General features: G+C 34.4%; 1 protein-coding gene across 1 annotated transcript; it reads left to right on the forward strand.

Annotated features, from left to right (window-relative positions):
* Positions 1-936: 936 nt before the first annotated feature.
* LOC113069181 (uncharacterized) lies at positions 937-5,857 on the forward strand. The gene is made up of 12 exons (XM_026242199.1): positions 937-956; positions 1,883-1,984; positions 2,158-2,256; positions 2,427-2,528; positions 2,823-2,894; positions 3,586-3,652; positions 3,759-3,956; positions 4,050-4,249; positions 4,554-4,646; positions 4,819-4,863; positions 5,333-5,396; positions 5,503-5,857. The coding sequence occupies exons 2-12, from the start codon at positions 1,922-1,924 to the stop codon at positions 5,520-5,522; spliced, it is 1,023 nt and encodes a 340-aa protein (XP_026097984.1). The 5' UTR covers positions 937-956; positions 1,883-1,921; the 3' UTR covers positions 5,523-5,857.
* The last annotated feature ends 6,873 nt before the right edge of the window (positions 5,858-12,730 follow it).

Consider the following 12,730-nt stretch of genomic DNA (forward strand, 5'->3'; position numbering starts at 1 on the left):
ATGTGGACCAAACTCTAGTTCGTTTTTCATTGCTTGAACACGGTTTTCAAAACTCTACACACTTATCCCACGACTTTAACCACAACCTGCACAACACTGTGGATTTACAGTACTTTGTTTAACACACTGCTGTCAAAACTGTGAACCACACATTCAAAACAGAATAGATTTCAGCCTTTTGCCTTTCAAACACTGCTGATTGCAATTTCAGGATTAGCCCTGAAAATTATTTGTTCGAATTACAGTATGTACTTTTAGTTTCTACCTTTTTTTCCTCATTACTGTAACTCTGTAAATTACTGCAGACTATTGAAGCAAACTGCTAATTTTCATTTACCTTAAGAATTATGTTCTAAAAATGTAAATAAATCGTGTGAAAGAATGTCACTCTTTTTTTTTGAAGAAAATATGACTTTGTATTAAGTGACTGAAATTGTTCAAACTGTAAAAATGAAAAGTGAGTATTTTCTGTATTGTTTGATGCCAGTGTTTTTCCTCTTAGTGTGTTGTGAGTAACAGTGTTTGTTATCGCTGTGAGGGTGGTGTGTGTTCTGAGCCTGTTTTGAGCCCTGTGTTAAGAGCTGTGTTGCTTGGAATGAATTTTGCAGGTGATGTGAACTGTTTAGCTCAGGTGACTGTTGGTAGTGCAGACTGTAGTTAGAGTTTTGCACATGTAGCTCCAGATGTGCTCACTGTCATTTAGCAATCGAAAAAAAACTGTAACTGTGCACCCGTATCTTATATTAGTATTTTTGAACATCCAGTAGTATGCATGTAAATGTACGTAATTTATAGGTGTATACGCACTTGGTTTATGCATGTATTCATAAGCGAAGTTTGATTTAAATCCTACGCGGCGCCATAACCAACTGTACCATGTGATCCCGTCGACCAACAGAGCAAGAGCAACAAAGTGAAAGGACTTTTACTCAGCGAGACAGCGAGCAGAAGGAGCGGTAAGTAGACCCAATGCAGTCTGCATAGTCGAAAACTTTGACAGCTCCTTTAATAAATCTTGGTCTAATTATCGGATTTTAAAAATGTTATTTCATTTTACAATACTTATTATATTATGTTATCTGGTGTTTTTAGTAAAAACGAAAGTGGAAGCGATAAAAGCACAAAGCAACATATAGTCTGATTTACCGTTTTAATGATTTTTCTGATCATTTACCCTTTGAAGTGTGTATATTAATTAATGGCAATTTGTTGAGTAAATGCTATAATGCTGTATATTGTTTATTTATTTATTTTTAATAAAATGTTTAATAGTTTTTTTAATAGACTTGTTTTAAAATACTTTTTAGGGTAATATTCGACTAGAACACGCCATTCTAGTTCAGTATAGAAACAATGCTTTACATTTGATTTTAAGCAACTACAAGAAAACATTGTATGTTTCTGAACAATAACTGAAATGTGTTATATCTGAAAATTGTGACATAGAAAGTATCAGTTGTCGGCTGACAGTGCTAATAGTCAACATGAATACATCTAATCAACCTGACCATGCATTCAATCACTGTACACATCTAGCAACACCTAAATGAAAATTTTAATTGCTTCGGTTACCTCATGTAAAGGGTAAAATCAAACAATCAAGTGATAATCAAGAGTGAAAAAAAATACTGAGACTAAGATGACCGTACAAACCAGTACAAATGAACAGTTTTTTCAACAGGAAAAAGAAGAGAGAAAAATACCAGGTCCAGAAAAGTAGATGGTGTTATTAAAGTTTTGCATAATTTTAGAAGGCTGTGTATTTTTCCAGATTGAATGGACATGTTTGGGTGGACCATGCAGACAAAATTAAGCAATGCTGTGCAGTGAAAAATATTTATTTGAATTTTACTTAATAATATATTGCTTGTTTCCCCTTCAGAACCATTTTCTTGAAATTGTACAGACGTCTTTTAGTAATATGTGGCACATCTTCCCAAAGGATCTGTATCGTGGATGCTGTTGGATATTTGACAAAGTGATGGTGAGAAAACCTGAACACAATAACTATGACAAAAATAAATAAAATGTTAATGTTAAAGTATTTTTCCATTTTATTTGGGTGGACCATGCAGACAAAATTAAGCAATGTTGTGCAGTGATAAATATTTATTAGAATTTTACTTAATAACATATTCCTTGTTTCCCCTTCTGAAGCATTTTCTCGAAATTGTACAGACATTTTTTCATTATATGTGGCACAACTTCCCAAAAGATCTGTATCGTGGATGCTGTCGGATATTTGCCAAAGTGACGGTGAGAAAACCTGAACACAATAACTGAGACAAAATTAAATAAAATGTTAATGTTAAAGTATTTTTCCATTTTATTTGGGTGGACCATGCAGCCAAAATTAAGCAATGCTGTGCAGTGATAAATATTTATTTGAATTTTACTTAATAATATATTCCTTGAATCCCCTTCAGAACCATTTTCTTGAAACTGTACAGACGTCTTTTAGCAATATGTGGCAATTCTTCAAAAGAAATCTGTATCGAGGATGCTGTTGGATATTTGCCAAAGTAAAGGTGAGTAAACCTGAACACAATAACTGTGACAAAAATAAATAAATAAAATGTTACTGTTAAAATATTTTTCCATTTTATTTGGGTGGACCATGCAGACAAAATTAAGCAATGCTGTGCAGTGATAAATATTTATTAGAATATATAGTGCACAAGAGAAAATAATAGCTGAATTTGCAAAAAATTACCCTGCTCAAAAGTTTTAATACATTATAAAATGTAATGTTATTCCTGTCATGCAAAGCAGAATTTTCTTCATCATTACTCCTTCTGAAACATTTTCTTGAAATTGTACAGACGTCTTTTATGTGGCACATCTTCCCAAAAGATCTGTATCGTGGATGCTGTTGGATATTTACCAAAGTGATGGTGAGAAAACCTGAACACAATAACTGACAAAAATAAATAAAATGTCACTGTTAAAGTATTTTTCCATTTTATTTGGGTGGACCATCCAGACAAAATTAAGCAATGTTGTGCAGTGATAAATATTTATTTGAATTTTACTTAATAATATATTCCTTGTTTCCCCTTCTGAAGCATTTTCTTGAAATTGTACAGATGTCTTTTTGTTATATGTGGCACATCTTCCAACAGTATCGATATCGTGGATGCTGTTTTTTTTAAATAAAATGTTTAATAGACTTTTTTTTTAATAGACTTATTTATAAAATACATTTTTAGGGTACTTTAGGGTATTTTAGGGTACACAATACTAGTTCAGTATAGAAACAATGCTTTACATTTGCAACTACAAGAAAACATCATATGTTTCTGAACAGAAACTGAAATGTGTGATATCTGAAAATTGTGACATTGTATTGCTGACAGTGCTAATAGTCAACATGAATACCTTAATCTAATCAACCTGACCATGCATTCAATCACTGTACACATGTAGCAACACCTGAATGATAATTAAAAATTGCTTAGGTTGCCTCATGTAAAGGGTAAAATCAAACAATCAAGTGATAATCAAGAGTGAAAAAAAAGACTGAGACTAAGCTACTTTTAGATGACCGTACAAACCAGTACAAATGAACGTTTTTTTTTTCAACAGGAAAAAGAAGAGAGAAAAATGTACCCGTACCAGGTCCAGAAATTTGAGCCATTCCAACCCAATCAAGGTAAAACCATTCAAGTTCAGATTTTGGATTAGTAAATTAAATAAATAGGCTTATTGGTATATGGTTTTCTAAGTCACACCTTAATATTCTGTTCTTTGTCTTAAAGGAAAATACTATGTAATTGAGATGGGCAAGTCAGGCGATTTGCGAAAGCAGATTTTAGGTCATCTCCAAAAGAAAAGAGCTTATTTGGAGGAGGTGCACAGTGTGGACGATTGTAATGTGATTCTGGTTTTCTGCCCCATTGTTTCACGGGCAGGAACTGACATTGATGCTGCACTGAATGAACTCAATACATGTTCAGGTAACTTTAAGTTTGCGCACCAGATGGTTACTTAGCTATTAAGATATGAGTAATACTTTTCACACATTTTTGACTTATCTAATTGTTTAATAGAAACAGCATCCAAACCAGCTATTTTGATGGTGTTCCATCACTCATTCGACTGTTATAAAACTGTACCAGACAGCAGCAGATCTATAAACAGGAGAAATACACTCACAGTGGACTGTCTTTTCAATGAAGATGAAGGATTGTTGGCATGTGAAAGGAATGATGAGGCACTGGCAAAAATTGTTCAGTGTTTCAAAAATCAGGTATTGTCTTCCCTCTTTTTTTTAATTCATTGAGGTGTGCCAACACTAATTTTGCAAATATGATTTATAATTGGTAACTTGGTCAGTTTATGTCCCCGTTTCACCTCAATTACTACATATACATGCCAAATCTAAATTGATGGTTTTAATAAAGTTTTGCATAATTTTAGAAGGCTGTGTATTTTTCCAGATTGAATGGACATGTTTGGGTGGACCATGCAGACAAAATTAAGCAATGCTGTGCAGTGATAAATATTTATTTGAATTTTACTTAATAATATATTCCTTGTTTCCCCTTCTGAAGCATTTTCTTGAAATTGTACAGACGTCTTTTATATGGAACATCTTCCCAAAAAATCTGCATCATGGATGCTGTTCGTTATTTGCCAAAGTGATGGTGAGAAAACCTGAACAAAATAACTGACAAAAATAAAATGGTGCCCCTAAAATATTTTTCCATTTTATTGATCTTTGTTGTTACAAAACTGTTGCTCAGAGGATTAATTATAACCATAGAGCATAAGTCTGAAATAGTTTGTTACTTGAGTGTTGCTGGTATTATTTCACAGACAATATGGCCAGGAAAAGATAGAGGAACGTATAAATCAAGTACAGTAAGTACAGCTTTAATTCTATAATATGAGAAAAGTTATGGTAATAAAAAAAGCAATTTGGTACTATGTAAGTTTCTATCTCTACCGTGAATTGGTTAGAGGTTAGTTAGGTTAGGATTTGAACCCATTGTTGTTGGGTCACAAGCAAAGAGCTTTAATCACTGTGTTAGGAAACCGTATAGGTTCCTCTCAGAAAGCAGTTATCGTCCATGGAGGTATTACATATATTGTTTGTATAATATACACACAACTATTATGAAGAATCCCCTGTGACAGAGAGTTCTTACAATAACAGATTGAAGATATTTTCAAATATTTCCTCCTTTCTGGAGTAATGCTGGCTGTATATTTAACTGTTTAGTGAGATATAAGATTATTAATAGCCTAAATGATGGTCAGATTTGCAGATCTGATAAAAAAAAAAAAAACACAGTAGAGCCATAAATTGTTCTTCACTTTGTTTCATCAGTACACTGAAAGAAGCAGACTGATATATGCAGATGAAGAAAGTAAGAATGAAAACCTAAAGCATGGTAAGTATCACATTTTTTGACATGCTTACTTGTGGAAACTGGTCTCTTCAGTAGTGAAAGTATAAACAATTAACTGCTAATTAAAAATCTGCATTTTTCCCCACAGATGTTGAAAAAAATGAATGATCCAATAAAATAAACCAATCGACAAAGAAGTAAAATGATGCTGGGAGATTGCATCTTTTTAGTATGATGAGTGTCATTGCAACTTTAAACTATAATAAGCTCTAGAATGTGTTAAGTTCTAATTAGATACATGCAAATAGATGATTGTTGTGCTTCATAGCCTGCATGAACATTAATATTGAGACTTTAGATTGAGAAGTTCAGCATGACAATAGAATTACAGCTGCATTATTTTGATTGTGGGCTACTGTTCCATTGTGTTGGGACATCAATCTATGATACCGATCCTTGTAACATCACTCGCTGACATGGATATGTTAATAAAAAAAATTAAGGTACTCTTGACTGTGAATGTGTAGCTATTGGTCTTGTCTATTGTCTTTGATCTCAGAAAAAAGGATTGAACTTGGATCCAAAATTTAGTTTGGTGCATTTTCCAAAAGCATCATTAAAAGCATCATTAGCTAACTTTGGTTGTTAGTTCCATTGAACTCTATTGGTAACGACGGAACTCATGACCTTTGCTTTTGAGAAACGCACCCCGGTAAATCCTCATGCGTGGAGAAATGAAACCAGACAAGGAAGAGAAGTGGAGAGTAAGTGCTCTTATGCAGGGCCGTGCAGAGACCTTTGGAGGGGCAGGTGCTCAAAGTATAAAAGGGGCACATGGAACAAGGCTTTATAGCGCGGTTCAAAATAGCAATACAGCAATATATTGTGATGCATTCCTTGCCAATTCGCATATCGATATGGATGATTATGTATTGATATGGCAGCAAATGCTGTGATGCAGTTTTGAAAAAGAAACAGATTAGAAGAGACAATTTTAAGTTTAAAAGTAAGAAAAATATATATATATTTACACCTAATAATAACTCTGGGATTAGAAACTGAAATGTCTTAAATTCTCCCAATCTGAAGGCTTTTTCTTATCTGTTCTACAGAATAATTAAGAACAGCTGTTATAGTTAAAACTATAGAAAATGCTCATGCCTCTACATTTCCCTCTTTCTCACCAGCGTCTGTCTCCTGGCTTGCTGTTACCTGCTCTTTCTGTCACTTGTGCCTCTACATTTCCCTCTTTTTCTTCCTCTATCTCCATCTCCTCATCTGATCTATTACTTTCCACTCTCTGTCCATCTAGGAACAAGGCACAATCAACTATTTCAGCATCAATCTATTATTTTAACCATCACTATTATTCTTGCACCTAATCAATAAGTCCACCTTAAATATTGATACAAAACAATAAACAACAGTCATGCTACAAAAGCACTGTATAACCTATATAGGCTTATGTTTTATTTATTTTTCCTTTTTATTCAAAACAATTCCAAATATGCTTAATATATCAGGAAATATCTTGATTCTCAAACGTGTAAGTAAACGCGTTTTGCACCTTTATAGATTGTTATTTGATCAATATATGGAAAAATAGTGTAATCTATTAATTACACATAAAACCCCGACTTTTTACTTAAGTGCCATATCATGCCATAAAATATTTTTAAACGACTGAATTTGCATTTAATGTAAATTTTAATGACAATATTTTAAGTTACTTATTTCAACACTTTCATTTTACAGAGAGTAAAGAACAGTTACATTATCAAAGAACATTTTCATTCAGTCTAGCCAGAGTTCAGAAACTCTCAAAAACTACCATTAAAATCACTGAAGCACTTTACATTACATTATGCACATCAGGATTTTTTTTCTGATAAAAGAATTTGCTAAATAATTCAGTCAGCGAGCAAGTGAACAAAACTCTGCCTTTCAGTGATGACTCTTCTGCACGTCTCGCGCAACAGAACCGTTGATTGGTTATCATGAAGCTTTGTACCAAGGTCTCTGGCTCATTGCCAGCCAGCGAACACAGATTTGAATTAAGCAGCTGATGCTGCACTGAACAATCTATTCACAACAGTGTGATTATATCAAATATATACAAAATATTATTCTGCAATTTTTTTTAATTTTTTAATTTTTTTTGTCGTTTGGAAGCTGAATTTAAAACCCACTTGGCTCAGAAATCTTTGAATGGGCATGACGCCTCTGCCCTCGATGCTTCTGAAACGTTTCTCCCTCAAATAGCACGCTAACCTTACTTCTACACACAGGCTACACACAGCAATATTAACAACATATCTGCATGTTCTCACATCACGTCGTTCTTGCAAATTAATAATAAGTAAATAAATATCAAAATCACTTCGCTGAGAATGAAACACCACTTACCAGCTTCCGCGGTGTTGAAAATATCCTCTAACAATTAAAAAATGCGCGTGTGGCGTGACGAATCGTCGGATGAGGAGGTCGTCGTCGTCAGGTGAGGTCATGTGGATCATCTTATTGACGGCTAAATTATTATTCAAAATGTTACTAATATTTAGATTTGGCATGGGCAGGCATTCACAAAAGGATACGTTATGACAAAAAAAAAAAAAAAAAAATTGAGGAAATTTTGCTTTGACAAAGGGGCACTTTGGGCACCACCAAGGTGCAAAGGGGCAGGTGCAACGTCTCAGGACTCTTTTTTTTTTTATTAGACTGAAGGGATGGATCAAACCGTGTGACTTTTCTGCTTGATATGATTTGACTTAAATAAATTAAAACAAGTTCTCAATTCTGGTCCTGTGAATCATCGCTCTGCACATTTTGTATTTTTCTCCTTTATGTCACACTAAGCTGAGTTCATTGAGCCCGGACATAATGAGCTGGTGAACTTAGTCAAGTGTGTTTAAAAAGGGAGATATACAAAATATGCAAATGGATGGATCCCAGGATCAGGATCAGGAAAACCACTGAATTAAGTTACTTTATATTTGCCTACATAAGAACATGTTTCATCTTTATGTCTTAAATGTCTACAAACAAAATTCAGGTATACATTCAGGTAATTTCAAAATCACACAAGGTCCCCAGATAATGCGAATAGTGTTTTTGGTATAAACTGGTAAAAAAAATTCCTCCACCTCATATTTTCCCCACCACTATGTCCCTTTAGGGGGTCTCTGTATGTTTTAAAACTAACCAAGAGAAACACAGAATTAAAATCTTTTTCATTACAGAATTAGCATATTAACAAATATTACAAACGTATACCGTTATTTATAGAACATAGAGACAGGGGCGCTGGACTGGAGCTAAAACCAGTACTGATTACCCTTGCCCCAAAGGAAGAGAGGGCCCTGGAAAAGTCTGGAATGTATATTTTCAAGGGGAGGGGGCCCATTAGGACTGCCTATGCATAGGGCCCGGGATCTTGCAAGTAGGTGCAGCGCCCCTGCATAGAGAAGAGGTCATTTAATCATATTCAAAACAAGAGAAGTTGCGCCCTATATGTGGTGAGTTTGCGTTCAACATTTTTACATGTCTGCAGCTCTACATTCCTGCTTTGCAGAGTTGTGACGTTATATGTTTCTCACTGAACATTATACTGTATTTTCTTGTATATCCTGTTTCTGAAATAGTGAAAGTGAAAGAAACTGGAACATGATAGAGCGCCTGAAAGAAGAAAGTGAAAAATTGTTATTGTTTTAGAAAATAGAGAGGAAGGCAGTTAGGGTGCCTAGCAGCAGATATTATGTTTTTATTGAGCAACATCCACCATAAAGTTATTATAAATATTATGTCGCATTAGATTTATTTGAGTAAATGCACGCCTGATAATCTGTTGTGTAGGTTATTAATATAGCCTTTCATGCATAAAGATTATTTTCATAAGACTAACTATGCTTAATTAATATAGGCTTAAATATGTCGACATCAGAGGACGCATTTTTCGTACACATCTGAAGGACTTGTAGCTCAATACAAACACAGCAGGGTATATTACTGTTCAAAAGCACATTGTATTTGGACAGTTATAAAGGCAATAGTATTTGATTATAGTGTAGCAACGTCTATTGGACATTTTGACGTCACACAACCGACGTCACATAATTGAATAATTTGAGTATATTTTAATGTTTTAATTTTGTCCAAGATCCAGGCTATTAAAATGTAAAATGCTGAAATATCTAAGAAACGTACATATTAAGAACAATCACTCTTTTCTGACACAATAGGGTGGAACAGATACAGGGACGTCCAAAACATCTTCCTGTGAGTATAATTTTTACATTCAAATAAGATTTTTAATACTATACATTTTTTTTTGTTAATAAGTTAAAAATAGAATATAGTGTACTTGATTTCAATAGTTTTTATTATATATGATACAGAAAAAGAAGAAACCCAAATTATCCATAAACCTTTTTAGGTATCAGTATATTTGAACAAATTTTTGACTCATTTTCATTGTCAAAATGAATTCCTTTTTTTGGTTTCATAATGACTTTGGTTTGAACCCTAATGATTCATTCTTTTAACAGTTGAAACAGATACTAAAGCTGCATCAGAACTGACACTTGTCCTGCTGGGCATGTCTGGGCCTGAGAAGACCGAAGTTGAACAGATGATATTTGGTAGAGAGGGGAGTCAAGCTGATACTTCTCCAGCCATCCAGAAGAAGATCACAGCAGATATGGGAGTGGTGGATGGGAGGCAGATGGCTGTGATCAACACTCCTGACTGGTTTAGCTCTGGGCTCTCCACAGAGGAAATACAACCAAAAATATAATTCTGTATCCGTCTGTCTTCTCATAGACCTTATGCTTTCCTCCTAGTCATACCAGCAAAGCAGTCTATTGAAGAGAAGAGAGAGTTAGTGAAGAAAATGGAGATGATTTTTGGAGAAAGGTGCTGGAAGGTCATGATGATTTTCACTGTTACTGATGAACAACAAAAGCAGAATAGTGAAGAGTTCAATAATGCAAGAGAGAGCCCAGAAAACAGTGAGTCTTTTGTATTTTTAGAATACATGTTATATTAAAAGATTCCAGATATAAAAAACTTAGGTAAAGGTTTAGTAAAACTCAAATAAGCCAGCCAATTTAAGTTTATTTGCAAATTATACAAATTTATGTGTATAAAAAACTATGTCCCTATTTAAAGTTTTTGCTGTTAAACTGATTGTGCTATAAGATGTATGTATTCAAATGTTACGTTATAGCAAAATTCTTAAGTTCCAGTGTAGGTATATAGCAGATGATTGTTGTGTGAAATTATCTAAGAACATCTTACAAGTGACTTTTTTAGGGGCACTATACATTCTCCCCTTTGTGATCAAAAAAATGTGTGTGTGTGTGTGTGTGTAGTACTCTCAATCCATACATTTACTACATATATTTCCTGTTAAGCAGCAGAATATAGTACACAAACCCTGACACGGAGAATTTCAGAATATTGAAGGCTTAGTTGACTCAAAGTGAAAAATTTGCTATCAAATAATCCACACTAATATGACATTATTTTTTCTTTTTCTTTTTTTTTTTTTGTGCAAATCCAGTGTATTTGAGCCTAACTGTTTTTGTCCGGACACTGATGTATTAAAGGACCTATCAATCTTTTTGGCAGAAACTTCCTGAACTGAGCACTAGAGTCTCTTTAAAGCATCACTGTAAAACAACAATCATATACATTTTCTTTTTAAATGTACCAGAATTAATCAGTGCATTATGTGTATTATTAGGGATCATTCCTCAGTGAACATTAACGTCTCAAAAGGTTACTGAAAAGGCCTATTCTGAAACTAGTAACTGAAAACTGTTTTCTCTAGTCCATTTAAAAACAACTGCCTTGTGACAGAGCTTCTCTTTACATTTAAAGTCTTCAATTTCTCAGTACAGATGAAGGAAGCTTTAATGAAACAAAAAGTGACAATTACCTCAGTTGCTGAAATCCCATTATTCATGATATCATCCATCCAGACATTTGAGAGATTATACAAGATCAAAAACAAAATGAAAATTGCTACTTTCATTGATCTCGTCTTTCTCCTTCTGGTGGAGGTGAAAGGTGAGCTCTATTATATAAATTATGTTTTATGTTTTATATTTATGTTTATGAGGAGCAGGACAGTGCTCTCTTCCACCCTCAATATCACATGACTGAGGGGAGACCCTTGAGCAAGGCAACAAACCCCCAACTGCTCCCCAGGCGCCGCAGCAAAATATAGCTGCCCACTGCTCCGGGGTTAAATACAGAGCACAAATTCCGAATATGGGTACACCACACTTGGCCAGACGTCAATTTCACTTTCACTTTTTGAAAAGGTACTATTAATTCTGTCTTCTCTTAGCAGAAACACACTGCAGTATGACTCAAGGATAGAGCATTTGTCCTGATCCACGGACCGGTCTGTGTTGACTGATCTTGAAATCAGTAACCAAATCTCTAAAAATCATCTGCTTTCAATCCATAGTGCCTGAAAAACTGGAGACTAAATACTTTTATTTAACTGACCTCTAAATGATCTGACATATTCAATTATTCATATTTGACATTTGTAATCAATGCACTCAACTGCTGTTCATGATTTGTTCTCAAATTCGCAATTTATCCTATTCTCACAATGATGGATATACTGTGAAAAAGGAACTGTTGAGATCATGTCAATCACGTCATGTACTTTCCCATCTGAGAATCGAATATGAAATAAAATATCAGTTTCACTTAGCTGTCTACATTAAAAATTACTTTGATGGGAGGCACTTCTGTCTTGAACATTATGTAATAACTGTAATTAAATATTTTCTCTCGCTCTTTCTTTCCATTGCTCTCTCTCTCTGAAAAGTATACTGCCTCTTTATAATAAAACATAGGGGTTCTCAGAAGTACTTTGTTCTAGAAGAAGTCTCACTTTGCTTTGTGGTCAAAATACTGCAGCAAACACCGAAAGACATGCATGAAATTCCTGTCCTGATTTCTGCTCTGACTATATAAGTGTGAGTGCAATTACAACTCTGATGCAGAGCCTGTTTATTGATCTTGTGTGTTTAAAGGGAAACTCCTCCCCAAAATGAACATTTTGACATTGATCACATACCACCATGTCGTACTGAACCTGTAAAACTTTGTTCATCTTCGGAACACAATTTAAGATATTTTGGATGAAAACTGGGAGGCTTGTGACTGTCCCATAGACTGTCAAGTAAGTTACACTGTCAAGGTCCAGAAAAGTATGAAAGACATCATCAGAATAGTCCAACTGCCATCAGTGGTTCAATCTGAATTTTTTGAAGCGTCAAGAATACTTTTTGTATGCAAAGAAAACAAAAATATGACTCCTCTGTGTCTCTCCACCTCTCTGAAGCACCATTTTG

This window comes from Carassius auratus, chromosome 5 (assembly GCF_003368295.1).
Source record: "Carassius auratus strain Wakin chromosome 5, ASM336829v1, whole genome shotgun sequence".
In the NCBI taxonomy this organism is placed as follows: Eukaryota; Metazoa; Chordata; class Actinopteri; order Cypriniformes; family Cyprinidae; genus Carassius; species Carassius auratus.